General features: G+C 34.5%; 2 protein-coding genes across 8 annotated transcripts in view; one reads left to right on the forward strand and one right to left on the reverse strand.

The window, feature by feature from the left end:
* LOC110443321 (acyl-CoA-binding protein-like) overlaps positions 1 to 6,193 on the forward strand; it is a 13,947-nt gene extending 7,754 nt beyond the window's left edge. Inside the window, exons 2-5 of the mRNA XM_021487483.1 lie at positions 1,593 to 1,707; positions 3,045 to 3,107; positions 4,012 to 4,075; positions 4,896 to 6,193. Coding sequence (XP_021343158.1) covers positions 1,593 to 1,707; positions 3,045 to 3,107; positions 4,012 to 4,073 — 240 coding nt within the window. The 3' untranslated portion in view covers positions 4,074 to 4,075; positions 4,896 to 6,193. The remainder of the gene's footprint in view (positions 1 to 1,592; positions 1,708 to 3,044; positions 3,108 to 4,011; positions 4,076 to 4,895) is intronic.
* Positions 6,194 to 11,642: 5,449 nt separating this feature from the next.
* The window catches only part of LOC110443316 (partitioning defective 3 homolog), a 73,308-nt gene continuing 63,457 nt past the window's right edge, over positions 11,643 to 21,493 (reverse strand). For all 7 annotated transcript variants that reach the window (XM_021487472.1, XM_021487478.1, XM_021487474.1 and 4 more), the window contains 4 exons: positions 21,331 to 21,456; positions 20,471 to 20,771; positions 17,693 to 17,814; positions 11,643 to 17,311 (listed from right to left, as the gene is read on the reverse strand). In XM_021487472.1, coding sequence (XP_021343147.1) covers positions 16,912 to 17,311; positions 17,693 to 17,814; positions 20,471 to 20,771; positions 21,331 to 21,456 — 949 coding nt within the window. In that variant the 3' untranslated portion in view covers positions 11,643 to 16,911. The remainder of the gene's footprint in view (positions 17,312 to 17,692; positions 17,815 to 20,470; positions 20,772 to 21,330; positions 21,457 to 21,493) is intronic.

A 21,493-nucleotide genomic window follows, 5' to 3' on the forward strand; every position in this document is an offset into this window, starting at 1 on the left:
TAATTACTGGAGTTATTACCCTTGGTTTCATTAATGCGATGCATGCGTTCCATGATGTTGTATTGCACTCATTGATCTACCAGTTATGTTGAATGATTTCTCTTTTAATATCAATTACTCACAAATACTTCATATATTTCAATCATACAAACAACTGCTCATTCAATGTGTGACGGGCGTATTATATACCGCTCGCGGTAACCTTGTTTTCATTTATCAAAAATAAATACAGATTTGACTTTTTTTGTTTTTGTAAGTGACATGATTGTCCTAAAGGTATATTTTGATGGGGAAACAAAATCAGAAATTCAGATAAAATGGTCCTTTTGAAAGGGTCAGTATATCAGAAAGGAAGAAAACATCTATATAGTGTAGGAATGTTTGGAAAATGGTGAATTGATACTTTAATACAGAATACCAAGTTCCACCATGTTTCATTAATTATGATACACAAAATATGCAGGACTAGAAATCAATTATAAAGTTCACTGGTGAGTCAGTCTAGTAGTTTTCAATTGTGCAATATCAACTACTCCAATTCAATATATATATATTTTATTTAACATGATAAATAATAACAAATTTTGGCTAGTCAATCAGGCTAGCATATTTCAAAACCACTAGCTATATAGTACAGCTGGAAATTTTAATAGATGCAGACAAAGCAGGCTACCATATTGTCCAGCCATGGATTTGAATATGTTGATCACATGAAATGTGTCCTTACAGTGTATTTATACAATAAACATTTATCCTAATGCAAACTTGCAATACATATCTATAACTGAAAGTCAACAACAAGTGTACACCTGTGTAAACACATTGTTCACATCAATAAGTGTAGACGTTAACACATTGTTCACATCAATAAGTGAAGGTGTTAACACATTGTTCACACTAATAAGTGAAGGTGTTAACACATTGTTCACATCAATAAGTATAGATGTTAACAAATTATTCAAATCAATAAGTATAGGTGTTAACACGTTGTTCACATCAATAAGTGTAGATGTTAACACATTGTTCACATCAATAAGTATAGGTGTTAACACATTGTTCACATCAATAAGTATAGGTGTTAAAACATTGTCAACATCAATAAGTGTAGATGTTAACACATTGTTCACATCAATAAGTGAAGGTGTAAACACATTGTCAACATCAATAGGTGAAGATGTTAAAACATTGTCAACATCAATAAGTGAAGATGTTAAGACATTGTCAACAATAGTTGGTGAAGGTGTTAACACATCGTCAACATTGACCAGTGTAGGTTTTGACACATTGTCAACATCAATAAGTGAAGATGTTAAGACATTGTCAACAATAGTTGGTGAAGGTGTTAACACATCGTCAACATTGACCAGTGTAGGTTTTGACACATTGTCAACATCAATAAGTGAAGGTGTTAACATATTGTCAACATTGATAAGTGTAGGTGTGAACACATTGTCAACATCAATAAGTGAAGGTGTTCATGAATTGCCACATTGACTAAACTGGTGGGTAAATGTCTATATTGAAGATTCAAGAATTTCCAATTAATGCTAATTATAAGTATTCAATCATAGACATTTTAACAACTTTTGCAGGACTTTGAAAAAGCTGCAGAAGATGCCAAGAACCTGTCCCAAAGACCATCAGACGCTGACTTGTTAGTGCTGTACGGTCTGTACAAACAGGCTACAGTGGGAGATTGTAACACAGGTAGGTGTTACTGCTGACAACTGGTGTTTATCCACGTAAAATACTAGCCTCTTCCTGCCTAGGGCTACAGTTGGAGATTAATCACCCCAGTAAAATACTAGCCTCTTCCTACCTAGTGCTACAGTTGGAGATTAATCACCCCGGTAAAATACTAGCCTCTTCCTACCTAGGGCTACAGTTGGAGATTAATCACCCCAGTAAAATACTAGCCTCTTCCTACCAAGGGCTACAGTGGGAGATTAATCACCCCAGTAAAATACTAACCTCTTCCTACCTAGGGCCACAGTGGGAGATTGTAACACAGGTAGGTGTTACTGCTGACAACAGGTGTTTATCCACGTAAAATACTAGCTTCTTCCTACCTAGTGCTACAGTGGGAGATTAATCACCCCAGTAAAATACTAGCCTCTTCCTACCTAGGGCTACAGTGGGAGATTGAAATACAGGTAGGTATTACTGTTGGCAACTGTTGTTCATACCGGGTATCCCTTAAATACTAGCCTCTTCGAATTCCTACCTAGCTAGGTCTACAGTGGGAGATTGTAACACAAGTAGGTATTACCGTTGACAATTTTTGTTGTTTACTCCAGTAAAATACGAGCCGCAATTACCTTCTCAGCGACAAAATAATTTGTTTCACTTCATTTCATTCAGTCAGACAAGGTTACCAGAGATCTTGGGTTCAATCCCTGGCGGAGGCATTGAAAAATAATGATCACTGTTTCATTTCATTTGGCACCCGCCTATAAATTTAAAGTACTTGGAGATATTGGCAGAAATACTTCAAAGCTGCCATGCTCGAGATCACTTGTATCACTGTTAGCCCTGGAAACACCAGGTGTGACGGGTCTGTCTGGACGGGGAGTATATCACCTTTGTAAATATTAAACGATTCCTACCGACTCTGTTAGGGAGATTTCTTACTAGCTCATTTGATAGAGCGTCAGACTAGCTAGATAGTAAACCAGAGGTCCCGGTTTGACCTAGCTAGCAGAGGCGTTGAAAACATTAACTGCTGATACAAATAGACTTACATATATATATACATATGTATCTTATAACAGCAGTAAATTGATCCTTACGGAAGAAGAAATACTATAAAAAGAAAAAAATCTCAACCACATGTCATTAGCACTTTCATCTCATCAAGGAGATTTTCAGAGCCTTATTTTATTTCATTAGATTCTTCAGAGCCTTATTTTATTTTAACAGATTCTTCAGACGACTCTTATTTTATCTATAGATACATATGTATACATGTATAGATAACTATTTTGAATAGCTGTAGCTTTTGTTTGATCTTTCATATGCATGTATATATAATTTTTAATTTTCAGACAGACCTGGTATGCTAGATTTTAAAGGAAAAGCGAAATGGGATGCATGGAATGGAAATAAAGGTATTTTCACCAATGTCAATGTAATATGCCCTAGCTAGGTGGATGTTGTTTCTGTTGAAGCTAGATTTATGGGCTAGATGTTTTATTTCTAAGAAACGGATGTTGTTTTTGTGAAGATGGAATTATAGCATTATTTGTTTAATTTGTTATTTCAATGAAATGATTTTGTATAATTGCTAGCACTATGACCATTTTCTGTCGTACAGGGTAGGGGTAAAAAAAAAAGGTAACCAAACCCAAGCCCACACACAACAGCATCTCGAGCTGGTATTACAGAAAACGTTTTATCTATCATAAAACATTTGAATAATTGCAAAAAAAGAATCATTATTCATTTCAAGCATTTTATGCTGTGTTTTTTTTGTCAGTTAAATAAATGTCTGGATCAGAAAAATAAGCTGAATAGCCACAGAACAGGCAAATATTTTTATATGTTCTTATTTTTATAATTCTACTTTCACTTAGATTATTACTGAGTCGGATATAAGTGAATAAGATGGAAAATGCTAAGAAAGTTTTGGTGAAAACATTGACACACTCTTGCTGACTTTTGAGGCTTGCAGCAATGCTAAATCACATAAACTTTAGGGAAATGTTTGAAAATTTTAAGATGGTGTAGACAAGAAAATGTTATATGCTTGGGACACTTTACAGATTTCTTTATCTACTTCAATAAGTATCAAGACAGATTACAGCCACAATATTTTTTTCACTTAATACTTAAATACTCCGTAAGTGGGTCACGGTGGTCAAGTGGTTAAGGTGTCTGAGCGTCTATTGGTCCTCCACTCCAGTTGTTTTCCTCTACATGGATCTAATGCTGTATGATTTAGTAACATGAACTATAATGTAAGGTCTTTGACTTTATTTCTGATAACATTATGCATCTTTACTTATTGTACAGGAACGTCGCAGGAGGATGCAAAGGGAAAGTATGTTACAAAAGTGGAAAGTCTCAAAGGTTAAAGGTTAGTACTTTGTCCTTATATAATACTTAGGCCCAAAGAAAGGTATGTTTCAGGTACCCTGATCGACCTTAGCTTTTACCTCCGACCCTAACAATTGTATCGCGCTTAAACATCCAATTGAATGCACTAAATATCTGGAGCATCTTTATTACACCCTCTCAATTCATAGGGTGGTATCAAAACCAAATTTAAATACCATAGTATGATATGAAAGACATAAAAATATGATGAAAAATTAATACAATTGGTCTGAATTATTTTGTTTGGAGATATTTTGCTCTCTTAATTTCTCAAAAAAAAAGATTTCCTACCGACCTACTATACATTTTTTCAGTCATGTTTTAATACCTGAAACATACATTATTCTGTTTTGGCCTTACTATCTTATTCCAAGCTGTATTGTCTGTTAACTTGTTCTAGCTCATTACCAGTAGTTGCAAGTACTGCATCTAGTGGACAATTTTCAAATGGTATTTCATGGTAAAATAATTTGCTTACTTACAGGTCTGCAAGCATAAATGTTTTAGCTATTTTTTGCACTTTAAACATTGTGCTAACTTATGATTGCATTAATTGAAATTTCTATATTTAGTTTTCAATAATACATTGTGTGAATGCACCTATTAATCAGTGTGCTAATCTATTAAAATTTCGATGAAATAGGTGATCTTACAGTTTGTCTGTTTGTGTTATATGTAGTGAAAAAGGTATCAAAGAAAAGTTGGAAATATGTATAAGGAAGACTTTTTTTTACATATGCTTAAGTAAAGAATATATTCTCATTTGAAAGTGAATTTGCAATTGTTTCCATATTTTGCAGAAATCCATGGATGGGATATACAACGTTGTGACCAGCAGACTGACCTTACATTGCTGCAAGATGGTGGCCTGCACTAGAAGTTAAAGAGAACAATTTTATCTTGATTGAAGGAAATTGCTCAATAGTGATTATTTATGATTTGTAATAAATTGAAAGTCTTTCAAAAGTTTGGATAGTATATACCAGAAAGTTGTCACTGCAGTTGCACTTTTGCCATTTTCACTCTCTGTAATGATAGCAAATTTATCATGACGGTGAATATTAGTACGCCACAAGGGCTAAATTAACCCTGGGCGAATCTGTGTTTTACCAGTTAAGGGCAAATATTTGATTGTGCTGAAGTTTTCGCGGTATACAATATTTGAAGTTATACTTTCGTCAGTTTATTGTTTGAAGGAATTTTTTTGGAATTACCTGAAACACAAATATTTATCTGAGGTTGTTATTATATTGATAATTTTCACCCTTATGACATTCTCGTCAAGGGAAGATAGAATATGTCGGTTCAAAGATGTTGAGCATTTTTGAAATCTAGTTGAAATGCTTGAATTAAATTTGAAAAATTTTGTAAGGGTTTTAACTTTGGATTTGGATTATTTTACCATTGTGATGAGTTACAGTACCATGACCAACCATTCGTGTGTTTTTACTGAATAAGTAAGTTGTATCAGTATTGTGAAACATAATATTCCAACTTATACAACTTTTTTTTTTACTTATTTTCCTTCAATATTTTTACAATTGTTTATAGTAATTCCATGTCTGTGTCAGATTATTGGGATTTTTCTAGGGTATTATGAGAAGGAATTCGTTTTTACCAGTTCAATTTTTTTCTCATTAGTTCATATATCAATTCAGAGAATAACACATCCAATCTAGCATATGGTGTGTGCTTTCACCAGTATTTGAAACAAATTTTGACATTTTTTTCATCTTTGGAGCTTAACTATTTTATCATTGATTCAAGTTAATGAAAGCCAGTTGTCAATTTGGAGAAGAAAACATCAAATCTTGCATGTTGCATCTTTTATCAGTATTTGGAACAAATTTGTAGATCTTATTCCATCTTTGATGTATTTTTTCGATGTTATGCCTGGTCAACTTTTAACATATGGTGATACATCAAATTCGCTGTTCATTCTATTAAAATGTAATTAATGATAATTATTAATTAATATATGCAATGGATAAATCACTTATTTATAGAACAAAAAATTCATGATTTTTCATGGATAGCGTAGTATGAAAAACGATTGTCATATTCATTAAAAAAGAAACTCACGTGGTTGTTTCAAAAAGAGTTTGTTTTTCATTTCTTATCTTGCCTGGCCCTCCAGGTGAGCGTATGCCATGGAAAGACATCAGTCATTCCTCTGCCAACTTTTCCTTTAAAGACCGCTGGAGCAGAGAGACTGACAGATTTTTCCTTGGCCAAGGAAATAAATGTTGATGAAGATGATGGACAGTTTTATGGTCTCCATCAAAATCTCGTCGGAAAATATGCCATTTCTTTGTGTGGTATGAAGGTCAATGGGCATTTTTGTCAAAGTGTTATCGATTTGGAGTTTGATTTATGGTTTTGTCAACACTACAGTATTTTCTTGTTGTTTTGGCATCAATCTGCTGCTCTGCCGATATGTTGCGGATGCTGAATGCGACCTACAATTTCCATGTCAGTGACTTTTAAGATTTGGTTGATTCCATGTATCGGGTAAAGATTTGTTTCATCCATAATTTAGTAACTGTAGTGGTTCATGGATTATAATTGCATCGGTTAAAAGTCTATCCTAGAACTTGGCGATTTTGTTTGCATATTGCGGATGCTGTATTTCATACATTTCACACTTCGGTGGCTTGGTTAAGGAGATATGATCTTCATCCTTATATGAGGTTAAAAATGATTGTTTTGTCCTACTGTTTATTCATATTGTTGTATTATGTGTGGTCTTACAACTACATGTATGAACCATTCATTGCACATACTGATCCAGAGGAAGGATAATTGAATAAGCCAAGCCCTCAGTTAAGGGTTTTGTATCAAATCTGAGTACTGTACACCAAAACCAAGACCAAATTCCAATCTTTTCATGTGAAATATCTCTCCAAGTTTAAATGTGTGAATATCTGAAGCATAACATATTTTCCCAAGCTTTCAGCAGCCAGATGCTCAATAATTCTTAGGCGAAACCGGTAGACGTTACCTAATAATAATACTCAACTTATCCCGTACCTGTTGCGATTGACTCTTATACTCAACAATAGTAGTAACTGTCTCTACAAATCGTATATAATTCTGGACAGATTGCAGTACGACTCCTGTTACCTAACACTGTCCGTTGTGCAAACCATGTATTATGGTATGGGGTTGTCCGTCCGGCGTAAACTTTTGTTTGTCTGGCAATCTCCTCCTACATTTTTCGACCGATCTCTTTGAAACTTGGTATACATTATAATCATGATATGAAGTTGTGTCACCCTTAAAAGAATTTTGATTCAACTATTTTGCCAAAAGTTATTGCCCTTTGTTCATTTCAGTATTTGATTTTTTGTCTGGAGATTTCCTACATTTTTTGACGGATTTCTTTGAAACTTAGTAGTCTAAATATTCATGATATGTTGTTGTTTCCATGAAAAGAATTTTGATTCAAATTTTTTTTGCAAAAGTTATTGCCCTTTGTTTATTTCAGTATTTGAATTTTGTCTGGCAATCTCCTCCTACATTTTTCAACGGATATCTTTGAAGCTTGGTATACATTATAATCATGATATGAAGTTGCGCCTCCTTTAAAAGAATTTCGATAAGACAATTTTTGCAAAAGTTGTTGCCCTTTGTTCATTTCAGTATTTGATTTTTTGTCCAGAGATTTTCTCTACATTTTGTAGCTCACTAGGTGAGCTTATGCCATACCGTGGCGTCCGTCGTTCGTCGGTCAACAATTTCTTTAAACAACTTCTTCTTCTTAACCACTGATTGGAATTTAACTAAATTTGACTGGAAGCATCCCTAGGTGGTGGGGATTCAAAATTGTACAAATGGTGGGGCTGAGGGGCGGGCAAAAAGGGGGCAATTTGGCTATATTGCTTTAAGCAATTTCTCTTCTGGAACTAAGAGATGGATATCAACCATATTTGACAGGAAACATCCCTAGGTGGTGGAGATTCCAAATTGTACAAATGGTTGGGCTGACCCCCAAGGGGCTGAGGGGCGGGGCCAATTTGGCTATATTGCTACAAACGACTTCTTCTGTAGAACTGTGCACTGGATATCAATCATATTTGGTCAGAAGCATTCATTGAGGGAGGGATTCAAAATTGTACAAATGGTGTGGCTGACCCTCAAGGGGGCTGAGGGGCGGGGCCAAAAAGGGTTATTTGTCTTTATTGCTTTAAGCGACTTCTTCTCTGGAACTAAGAGATGGATATCAACCATATTTGACTGGAAGCATCCCTATGTGGTGGAGATTCAAAATTGTACCAATGGTGGGACCTAGTTTCGAAGTCACAGCTTGGAAACAGTTGACCACCCTATAACCATATATACAATTGCTGAGTATAAAGAGATGAATGCACATATGCTTCCAGGATGGCCTTTGGGACTACCCCACCCTTGGAGACTTAACCCCGGGGTCATAACTGCGAAATGGTTAAGATCCTCACCCCAAAACTATATATACAATTGTTGGGCATAAAGAGACGAATGCAGTCATGATATTAGAATTGATCCTGGGGTCTGGCCACAACCCTAGGGACCTAGTTTCTGAGTCACAGCTTGGAAACATTTGAGATCCCAACCCCATAACCATACATAAAATTGCTGGGCATGAAAAATTTAATACAGATATGCTACAAGGATCGGCCATGGCCATGGGGTCTGGCATATTCCCTTTGATCTTATTTGGAAAATATTTTGCCATGATTGCTTAGATATCCAGGTGAGCGATACAGGACCTCTGGGCCTCTTGTCTAACCCTTTCACCACTATAGACCATAATGGACTCATCCAGATCAATGCATGGAAGAGTTAACTAAAGTTACTTAGGGGTGAAAGGGTTATAGCATGTCAGCTAACCACTCTAAGAATGATGCAGATCTTATTTCAATGGAAGAAAGTAAATGACAGTAGATGGCAATCGACGGGCTTATATTGTTCCGCCCGCGGTATTCTTGTTTATACTACAAATGTATGAATGTAAATATAATGCTGTAAGCATTCAACATTGGCCTCCGTCAGTCACCATGCTCTCCAAATACAGTACAAATGTATGTCTTCGTATTCTACTGTAAAATTACGATGACATATTTCCACTTCTGGTTCTTCTAATGTTATCAAAGATAACACAAGGCAGCAGTTTATAATATAAATGACAAACACATCTTAAAGTTTGTAACTGAAGTTTATTCCAACTTCCATATTGCTATACAAAAATATAAAATGAGTCACAATGACAGACACTCTGTATAGTATCAACATCTGCTCGTCACCGAACTTTTAAAAGTCAATGATAAGGGCTTCTACGACAGGAAAACCCAGTGTTAATGATATAAGATATGCTGACGATGAATATAATTCTCTTTACTGTGTTAATATAAAGATTAAAATTGCATCAGGAAGTAAAACTGAAAATATTAAGTACTGGAACGTTAAAAACCTCCGCATTGAAAACAATGTTGTTCATCGTTGTAACAGCATGGTTTAATGACCGCTCCCTGACTTGTGGAAAAACACACCCTCATTGAAATATTGGTCCCTATTTTATTCATCTCAAGGAGAAGATGGGATCACAAGCTATGGAAGTATATCATATGACATGTTTAGATTGAGGTAAATGTGCTTGGCAGATGGGAGAATGCTAATAGCTTTTAACATGATGTAGGGTCCATGATCTACTCTACGTTCCTCAAGCATGTTACTTGACTACAGGGTTTTCTTTGCAAGACTATAATCAACCTTGTTATACCGCTGAATGACCTACTGTAAGAACATCTATCTCGTTAAAAGTACCTCTTCAGGAACTGCAAGTCAGCTGAAAGTTCAACTTTAGGAACTTCAGCATGCTATAGGAACTTAATTGAGGACCGTATCAAAACTTTGTTTCTCATAAAACTGCATTTGCTATATTTTGGGATACATAATGAAGTATTTATATTCAGGAAGAAGATTTTTCAGCAATGTTACCCTGAAGGTTAACTGAAGCAGGCTACAGATTTCTACAACCTTTCTTCACCTACTCTATATTTTTATCCATATGTTCATAACATGAACTGTGAAAATTCAAAATTTTATTTCTGTTGTGTGAATTAAATATACACGTTACTTATGAGTAGTAAATAGGTTCTAGTACAGGTTTATATGATAATCATTTTGGTCCAGTATCCATTCTTTTTTGTAACAAGCTACACCCAGACAGATTCACGATTATGATAAATGGTTAGTGGTAGCTGATCATGACTGGACATAAACTCCTGATAACACCTATAATGACTAGTGACTTACTAGGGTATATAACTCAATCTTATAAAATGATAAAACAGGAAGATGAATCTTTCTGTGAAACATTGGAACAACAACAAGAACTGTATAGTCAGGGAAGCTTGGAGAACAAGAAATAAACTTCTATAAACTATCAAGGCAACACAACTCATCAATTCACAACCGTTAACAATACAACAGCGTTACTCAGAACAGGTTTACACAGGTAAAAAGTATCACTGTTAAAATACATTTAAAGGTCTACAGATCACAGGTAAAAATAAAAGAAACATGCCCTCAGAGAGCATTCTTTTTACAATTTAAATTGGAACTTTAACTGATTTTAACGAACATGGAAAATAGAATTATTTAAAAATAATTAGAACTTGGACGTAACTTTGAGTTTGCATAATTTAGTGGGCAAGGTGTCAACAAAAGGCACAAGTGTTAATTAGTCACAACAATTTGTTTATATTAAAATATGGTCATTAAATCATCAAATTATATATGAAAAGCTTCATTCTAGCGATAGGACATGCTCCTTAATCTTTATCTATAAAGAACAAGTAAAGTACCATGTACCCTAAAATTATTTTATTTCAGAACTTTTAAAGATAGAATTATAATTTAATAGATTTAAGACATCTGTACATAAGACAAGTTAATGTTTCATTTTCTATTTCAATCTTTCTTTTCTTGAAACTGATGTGTGAAGATTACTATCTAGGTTCTAATCTATCTTACTGGCCATTTTATTGAGCTCGAGGTTGCATTTTTTTGTAAAGTTTTCATAGTTGTTCACATTGTTACTAACAAATTAAATTCTCCATAAGTTGTGTCACCGGCTCTAAAATACAAATCTATCAAATATTTAAGGATTCACATCTTCCAATTTTTGACCCTAAGAAAATTGAACATGTAAAAGGGGCAATTTCTGACAAAAGACTTTTAATATATATATGTGGTCGCCATTTTAAGAGCAAAAGCTTTTCTCAAAGTCTTCTTATTGAAACATTTATAAAGAAAGAAAAAAATCTCGTTATTGTACAATACACAAATTGTTCACCGAAATTACTCCATTTCTAAAGACTTCAATGAAAATCATTTCTAAAATTCCTATTTACATAATTTCATCTGTGTAGAAAAAGATTATAATCAAATGCACTACTGTTTGCTAACAAGTGGAAGACTTGACTTATCTGTTCTGAATAACTTTATATTTTAGCCTCAGCTTATTTAAGTCATTCACCCCTGAAATTTCATAATGAACTATTCCAACCTTTGAATTAGAAGAGTTCAAATGTGTCTTCAGGGGTGAATGATTTAAGTTACTACTTTATTTCTCTCATTTCCAAAAGAGTTCTATATTAAAAACTGATGATTTGCAATTATTTTATAATTTTAGATTTGATATTCAAAATTACTTACTGAAAAAATTGAAAAGAATATACGAATGCACACCTTGATAACTGCCAAATAAGGCTGAATCATAAACAAAATGACAATGAAGACTATTTAAAGGAGATAACTCTATAGTTACAGCATGTAAGATAGCATACAGCCTTAAGATAAATTTTTCATATAAAAATCTGTCAAAAGCGAATTTTCAGCTTCAAAACAAGTATTTTCAAGCTGTTTAACAAAGCCTGGTATCTTGGCTAAAGTAATAAGATTCATTGATGCATCTCATCCCAGCACTCAAGGCAAATTAAAAATAGTGAAAGTAGACAATATCTTCAAAATTACTTAAATTAGATGAAAGATTGAAGAAAAACTTATAACAGAAAAAGTGTACAGGTCAATGGAATGTTATGAATATGAAAAGGCAAATTCTTTGGCTAATGTCAATTCTAGCACTGTCAAAATTGTATTACAATATTAAACATGCATACTGTAAATATATATTTCATGGTCTCCATATATTCCTGGCAACTTATGTACATGTAGATATGTTAGCAGAAGGCTCTGTACAATTTCCTGTGGATGTCTTACAGTATCATTATCATCAAAATTCACAATATCAATACCAGTGCCTTGTCTATGAAGTGGATCAAATAACTTCACAAAAGTAAGAAAAAGCAAGACTTGTTTGTCTGATTAAAATTTGGATGTGGTATTACCTTTATACGACTGCTACAGCCTTTTCTGCGCATTTTTGCCATCAAAAGTTGCTGCAGATTTTAAAGATCTGTGTTCATATAGCCGAAAAAATGTTTACAAGGACAAACAACATATCACATATCAAAAATTACCCTAAATGTGACAGACACACCTTATTTTGTTTATCTTCAAAAATGGCAAAATGTTTTTGAATTTTTTTAATTCATCACATTCACATGAGTGTCTAAAAATGTTGCTTTCAAAGATAATTTAACACTGTAAAGGGAGATAACTTATGAATTATATTTGTGCATGTTTGATTTAAAAAAAATAAAAATTGGTGAACTTACAACTTCAAACTATTTCCACCTGATAGTTCCTTTGTTTTCAACCTTTTGTTAAAGATAAACAGGTATCATGGTATATTTCTTTGCCTACAATACTAAGTTATCTCCCTTGCTCTGTTAAATTTCTAAAGACATGCATTCTTGAACTCTTGAACATTATTGTCATGTTTGGAGATAAATAAAATAACACATTATTTAGTTCATAATTAATAAAATATTTTCTGAATATAAAAGAAATGAGTTATCGAAGTTATGTTGTTCATTAATACAGTTGTATTGAAATATAAATTTGAAGACACAGTCAGATACTCCAGAACCATTACCAGGAGATTCACTGAATTATCTTTTAGACATTTAATTAATTCAAACAGGCTAGAGCTAGCAAACACAACTCAATATTCTGATATTACCGTTGGGTTATTTAAATGTTCTTGCCACGTTTAGGCAATACAACTTTCAATTATAACCCGAATAAGGAACAGAAGTCAATTCTCAAAACATTAATCTCCAGTAGCAAGGAGAAAAGCAGGATTATACTGTATCTTATATTTTATCTATTTAAAAAAAGTAATTATGATGTAGTCAGCTTTGTTATATTAAACCATAATCAATTTGCCCATTCTAAGGTGTACAGGTACATTGTATGAAGTTAATTTAATAAAGTATGACTAATTACCAACACTGGCAATTAACGAGCCTATTATCAACACTGGGATTTCATTGAACTCACATTATGGCTTACATATAACTTACAGGAAGGACACGTTATTTAATTCTTAAACACACGTCTATAGTCTTAATTTCATTTAGGTTTGAATAAAAATACTCCACAAAATTACATTGTAAGAAGATAAAACGAATAAAACATGACAAGTAAAATAATATTATTTTCACAACCGTGTCAAAAGTGAATTATATTGAACAGGATTTCCTGGCAAATGACGTCGTCATAAAAAATAAAATTCAAAACCGTTATTTCTGACTGATGAAATCTCATCATATCAAAATATTTACTGGCACTTATATGTTTGTTCCATGTGGAAATGTGTATAGAATAATACTGAATGAAGGTGCTTTTCTCAACAGTTGTTTACACCATGTCACTAAAATCTTGTAACTTCACCAATTTAATTCACTTCATTGAAAATCTCTAGTAATTAATTTTGACAAATTTCCTACTTATTCGTTTCTTAACAAATTGAAATCAAGAAATGGTCAATAAAACCATTATCCTACCGTGATACATCTACTTGACGGTACAGAGCTAGCGAAACAGATAAAACAAATATGTGGCCATGATTAACGGATCAACCCTCACAATTATACTTCTGTAGCAAACGATTATAGCACCTTGAAACATTCACATAATCTATATACATAAATTACCAAACAGTTGCTGAATTTAAATACCACATACACAGGAACTTTCACTGATTTAGTCAATAGTTTTACACATAATACCTGTGGTTTATGTTAGTTAAGGATATATTCTGTCTTGTACATTATACATGTGCATGCGTTTATTATCTCCCCTTTGACAACTTTCCCTTTAATGAAAGTACACCTTGTACAATTCTCTTAAATTATCATCAAATATATCGCCAAAAATACAGTTTTATGAAAATGAACGCATCAACAGCAAGAAATGCAGAAATGGTGTTACATCTGAACGTCTAGTGGAAAGATTATGATAGTTGTTAAGAAACTGGATCAAATTGCTATATTGAACATACATTGGACCCAGATTTTAAATATTATTAACATTTATACACACCTGTAGATGTATTAAATCTGTATCTGATATTGACTCTACTCAATTACTTGGTTATAATCATAAATAGTATATCAAGTAGTTCTACCCTAATTCATATAAGACATTTTTGTTAAAATATTAAAATTTAATGTTAAGAGTTTCAATTCAAAATATAGAGACAAATACACAAGAAAACATTACATGATTTTCCACGAGACAAGATACACTGGTCCTGTGAAATTAGAAGGGGAAAGTATATAACACAAGTATGAACCATGTTAATTGAACAACAGTGCAGTATACAATGACACATTCAAGACTATACAAACACATAAGTACATTGGTACCATCAGCTACATAACAACTATGCTACTATATTCTTTGTACATGTACAACATTAATATTACTGTGTTCTGTCTCATTAAACACAAAAAACATTTACAAAGTGTACAACTGAAAGACACTGGTTTTTCTTGACATACATGGACCACACATACACAAAAAATAAAAGAACATTACCCGATATATATATTGCATTTCATTTGATTCCTTTATGAAAAATTACTGTCTTTTGAAGAGGACCACTCTCAAAAGTACAACTCGGATATGGAATCTTTTTCATTATTCACAAAAAAAATGTGATCAATTTTTCATTTGAGTAAAACCTTATTTTGTTTACCTCTAAAATAACAAAAAGGTTTTATAGACAGTTTTTTAAAAATCTTATTACAGAAAATAAATAGACAAAAGGTTGGCTATCTAGATTTTAACACTGTTGAAAGAAAAAATCTATTTTACCTTTGGGGCATGTTTGAATTTCATTAACATTTAAAGAAAATTAGAACTAAATGTGAACTTTTTTTCAACTGTTTAGTTTTTCTTTTCTATATTTACAAAAATATATATATTCAATTTATCACTAACTTGTTCTGAAAAAAACCTATTCTCAAAATTTCTTGCAGAGCTACATCCCTTACAATGTGAAATCTTCATAGGGACAGAAGTTGATCTTGTTCAAATGTTTGTTTCAGTAAAACAATTTCACCTTGATTATGTCTTCAGAGATAAACAAAATAAGTTAATTATCACGAAAACCGATCAAATGATTCTTGAGTAATAAAAAAATATAATCGGTTAGCCTTGATAACCTATTACATATCCCTATGCTAGACGGAGTCAGGAAAATAAATTAATTGAAAGTTTAGAATTTGTTAATTACTCTAATTACAATATGAGACAGGAATACACTGTATGAAGGTCTGATAATTAACTGTTCCCGATCTATTTTCAGAAGCACAATTTGCAAAAAATGTCTTATTCTAAAGTACTTGTTGAAATGCAATTTCACTGAATGAGGGCCTTGTCAAAATGAAAAGACATTTTTTCTTAAATATTTTACATGATTTCACTGTATAAGTTTCTGTCTTATAATAAGAACACTGATTTAAGTTCAATACAATGTATACAATGATCATGTCTGGTATATGTATAACCACTGCCATCTACATACTAAAACTGAAATCACAATCATACTAAAAAAAATCAGTACATGGATATTTTGGTGATCATGGCTGATTATTGTATTCTTATTAGTAAAGTATTGACTCATGATATTCTGTATGGAGAACCATTTTTTGGTGATCATGGCATTTTTCTAGCATACTTCTGTGGCATTAATTCATTCACCCCTAAATTTATAAACTGGAATTGCCCAGTCCTTGATATGGTAAGGTTCAAATGTGACTTCAGGTGTAATTGGGTTAACTAGTGATGTAACATGGCTTTAGTCCAATATAGTTCAAAATTTCAGATTTGCAGCAATTATGGCATCAGTGTTGACTTTTTCATGTTTGCATTTATACAAATTGGCAATCTGTCATACAATATTCTAACTTGTGAAAAGGATCCACTTTATTAGATTACAGATTACCAAGCTACATGTGAGATAGTAAACTCATGTACACAACCTTAAACATCGCGTTTGGTCTTGGTATACACTGTGTACTCACAACGGCATGTCACATAGTACTGCAAAATCTGGCGACAAGTATCCACGTCACATACGTGGCGAATGTTGAAATGATCATATGTGGAGAACACACTTATTGTGACGAAACTTGGACCCAATCTGGGCTGTATTGGTGCACAGGTACTTGGCATTGGAAGTGGAGAACACACTTGGTCGACATGATAAAACTCGGGTCCATGCTATACTGTTGTTGCTCACTAACTGAGCAATTTAACGATAGCAGAAAGCACTTTTTTGGAGTGAAATTTTGGCCCTATTTCTGGACACTGAAAGTGTTCTATATATCAGCGGACAACCCTTTCCAGGGACACTGGGGGTCATACTTTAGCCGACCCTGGCTGTGTTATCGTATGCACTTGTCTCTTGCCTGCCACTGGCGGATATACAGGTTCTCTATAGGTATACACTGCGTCATTATAACCATAATTACTGTCTGTGGGGTGTACTTCTGCCGATGTGTATAACGGTTTTCGATGGTAACTGAGGTGGTTGTCATGCCATTGTTCTATAGGGGTATGACTTCGAGATGGGGGCTGCCGTGGGAACTGATCTCGGTCGGAGTAAGAGTCACTGTTCTGACGGACATGGGGGTAATTATGCTGCAGGTGAGGGTTATCTTGGCCAGGGTGGGGCCAAGGTGCTGGGGGCTGGTAGGAGACGTTGGGCGGGGCACTCTGGTACATGTAGTCTGTGTAGCTGTGGGGCTGAGGTGGTGGCCTGTCAATACAAATAAAACACCTTTATAGTTAATATGTTAACTGTAAATATCCGCAAAACTGTTTGTAATAACATTTACCTTGCTTTCAAGATAAAACTACCTTTAGTTTTGACAATATATAAACTTATTTTGAAACAAGATATTTCAACCTATATTAATCACTCTTGTTGGCCTGGATGTTAGCGCTTGGAGTGTCTTAATGTGGAAGGAAAGTGTGGAATCCGAAGAAAACCAATATGGTCGGGCAGGTGAGCCTATGGTGTGAATGCTCATTTATCTGAAAACCCAACAGTAAAACATTCCCCTCGAATCACTGAGAAACTCCACATCATTAAGTTAAAATCACTGTACACCTTAGATATGGTGTTTATAAATCATACCTCTCATATTGTTGTCTAGAACTAGGCCTTGACCTTGGATGACCTTGACCTTCATACATATAACCTTCACTTGATGTTGACCTTGGCTGATCATCATACTTGTACCCTTCTGCTGCTTGCCTCTGAAAATCAAACAGCACAACAGATTGTAGGTAAATATAGTATACAAACAAGTGAGTGGTAGTGTTTTTCTGTGACGTTCACACAATCTTTATCCCTTTTTGTAGTACCTGTCTCCTTAGCATCAATTGTCTGGCTAGCTGCTGTATCAACAATACCTGTTAGTATGGTTTTTTGTTTTGTTTTTGCTTTTTCATTGTGACACCATATTTAACATAAAAGATGAACAGAATCTTTCTCCGCCACAGGGTGAGATAAGAGGAGCTCAACAACAACAGCTGGGAAAAGATTCTTAGGTTTCAAAACATGAGGCTTGCCAATACTTAAGAATCTTTCCCAAGGGTTGGAGCTCAACCATCTCACCCGAAAGGGGACGAATGATTTCTTTTCTTACCTGCTGACCTTTTCTCATATTATAATTCAATGTTGACATTACTGGTCAATGCATTGTTCATGCAACATCATACAATTGTTACAAATAGGGTATCCACACTTTTCCCAGTGTGAGGTATCCATTTCTCCCACCCTTCACAGGTGTGTCTCCCATTTTAGCCAGGAAAGATCAGCTTGTCACCCCCTAGGGGGAGAAGCCTCGTGCCGATTAGCATGTGTTCAATTGTGACGTCATTCAAATGCGTCATCAGTAATTGTGACGTCATCAAAAGTGAATGACGATATGCATACCCCACATGTGATTTTATTTACAAACATGGCAGACTACTGTTAGGGTGAGACTAATATAAACTTCCCCTACCGTAAGGGTGTGACAGAGAAATCTCCTACCCGAGGGGTGATTTTTTGGGTTGTCTAACCCGAGGCTCTGCCGAGGGTTAGACAACCCAAAAAATCTCCCCTCGGGTAGGAGATTTCTTTGTCACACCCTCAAGGTAGGGTATGAAGGATGGGAGAAAAGGATATCTCACACCGGTAAAAGTGTGGATACACCTTTTCAGGGTTAGAGAAAGCCATGTCTGACATAGCTTCTCAAATCATTTGTTTATGAAATGAAGGTGATTGATGAATGAATTTAAGAAGTCAGAATGATTATATCTATTCTGTTATGTTGTATATTGTTCAGCTACTATATACCAAAGTATTTACCAGCCAGGTTGAAGGTATGACCTGAAGCTGGTATAAATCTAGCTGATGCTTTACAGTGGCCTGTGGTTCTCCATTACTTATTACAATTAGTGATAAAATAATAATAATTTAATCAATTTAACCAATCCTCACAAGTTTGATGAATGCCAGGGCTAAGGGAGACAGGAACTTAATTAACACTACATGTATATCAATGTTTACAATGATTTCAATTATTTCAATTATTTCAAATTGCCTGTGACATCACTATTTATAGAATAGGTACATGTACATGTTATGCAATTGACAACTACATATTAGTGACTCGTTGGTTAGTGTATTAAAAAACACCTGAAAGTAAAATACCATCCTTGATACTCCAGGAGTTATGCTTACTTTCCCTCTATGCACCCCTGGAATATGTCATAGCGAAATTGAAGACACACAGCTAGCTATTTGATAGGTCTCAGGTTAAAAAAAACCCTGACCAATTGCTAGGCTGATACCTGTCCTTTGGAGATTAGAGAGGAGTGACACCTGACTTCAAAGCCTGTCAAAGCCTGAGCCTGAGACATATTCCAGGGGTGCAGTGAATAAAAGTGAGGCGTTACTCCTGGAGTATCAAGGATAGTAAAATACACAAGTAGGAAAACAAAAGAAAAAAAAATAATTACAAAAGTTAACATTTTTAAAATACAAACACTTTAATGTGCAAAAATCGAAATGAAAACATGTTTTGTTTACCTTTAATGTTGATACATGTATTGAGTTCTTACTGCTTATTTTGTAGATAGGAACCAAATAATTAGAAGATAACTTCAATATAAATGTGAACTTGAATATGCATATGAAAAGACACATCTTTGGGTTTACTTTCATTTTGATAATGAATTTTAATCTCAAGTACTAGAAATATTAACAAAAGTCAATTAGTGCAAAGTTATGTTTTCTAAAATATAAACTGAAATGTAAACATATTTTCCCATCCTCCCGAATGAGTTTTAATCGAAAAAGACACTGAAAGTTAAAAAAAAAGGTTAAAAAGAAATAGCTATAAAAACATTCAGTGACAAAGGTGTTAAAAAGACGATAAATTACAGAACAGTGACCATCAGGTTGGCCATATTATAAGGAATGAACATTTTCAACTCTGTCCCTAATACAAGCTGCCAGTCTCTACTTACAACTTAGTTTATACTCGCGGAGATAATACTGACAGTACAGTGTATTACATTTTATGTCCAAAATTCACTGTGACAAACTATAGATCTATATAAAAGTTCTGTAAGACTTAAATGTTCTCCTTACATAAATGAAGTTTATAAGAGTGACACTTAATCAGGACGGAATGGGACAACACATTGAACAAAATATCCCCCCCCCCCTAAAATGGTGAGGGATATAGACATCATGTCATAAAATCACCTCAACATCACAGCCTCATCTCAAAATCACATCACCAACCAACACCACCACCTCAAAATCACAACTTCATCTCGAAATACACCCCCACCCGAACATCACCCGCCCACCTTAACCATTGTTGAGCCAAAGTCGCTACACTACTATTGTTCTTACTGAGTTGGGTCTGTATTGCCTGTACATGGGAGGTACCAGTTGTTCCTCTGTTTCCTGTAGTTCTCGCTCATACCCCTCCTCACGATCATCAAGTGGATACCGCCCCTGACGCTCCTTGTGTTTTCGCTGGTGTTCAGCACGCAGGTGCTGGATCCATTCAGCACGCGACATGTTGTTGGGGGTGGCCCCTCTGATGATGTGGTTATCACTGTCTAGGGAGGTGGAAGAAGGTTGCTGGGGGAGTGAGACAGGGTAAGACTGGTGTGTGTCTGGTACTGAGGTCCATCGCTGACCCATATTGCTACAAAAGTATAAGACATATAAATAACTTCACCATATACCATGGGATAATTCTGCAGTAGAACAATGTTAGCCAAGTAAACAGACAAGCAAGAAATATTGCATTTTAGATACACTGTTGGCTACAGGTGCTGGACATGCTAATATACTGTGTATATACTATATAATACTCCAGCACCTGTGCTGTTAGCCTCTTGTACTGTCAACTAATGAACAGCTACCATCACTTACCATCATAAAAAGAAATAGATCCAGATTCTCTATGTTGCCCCCTACCGTCCCCAACCTCTTGCACTTTTGGGTGTTTTTTGTTGCCAAGTGCCATATTTTCAATCAATTACTGCTTATTTTCCCTTAACTTTTGTTCAAATCAGGTAAGGATCATGAATACATATTAAACCTTCTATTCAAAATAAAATGAACTTTTTTGAAATATTTGAATAAGCTGATATTGTTAGATCAGTTTAGTTTAATTGCAAAACTGAAGAACTACAGGTATCTGTCTGAGAACTGGTAAGGAACAGAGATGACAGTATTGTATCAAATATAAGGTACACTACCCGTCAGCATCATGTTGCCTGTTGTTGCCCATGTCCCGAGAGATAAAATGGCGCTCTGCTTCTTCCTCCTGCTTGTCTACCTCAGTCTTTGCATTTTCTTCAGCAGACTTTTTGTTTCGGCCAAGTCTGTAACCAAAGAAATCATGATAGCTTCATCTAATTT

The sequence above is a fragment of the Mizuhopecten yessoensis genome, unplaced genomic scaffold (genome assembly GCF_002113885.1).
Source record: "Mizuhopecten yessoensis strain PY_sf001 unplaced genomic scaffold, ASM211388v2 scaffold716339, whole genome shotgun sequence".
In the NCBI taxonomy this organism is placed as follows: Eukaryota; Metazoa; Mollusca; class Bivalvia; order Pectinida; family Pectinidae; genus Mizuhopecten; species Mizuhopecten yessoensis.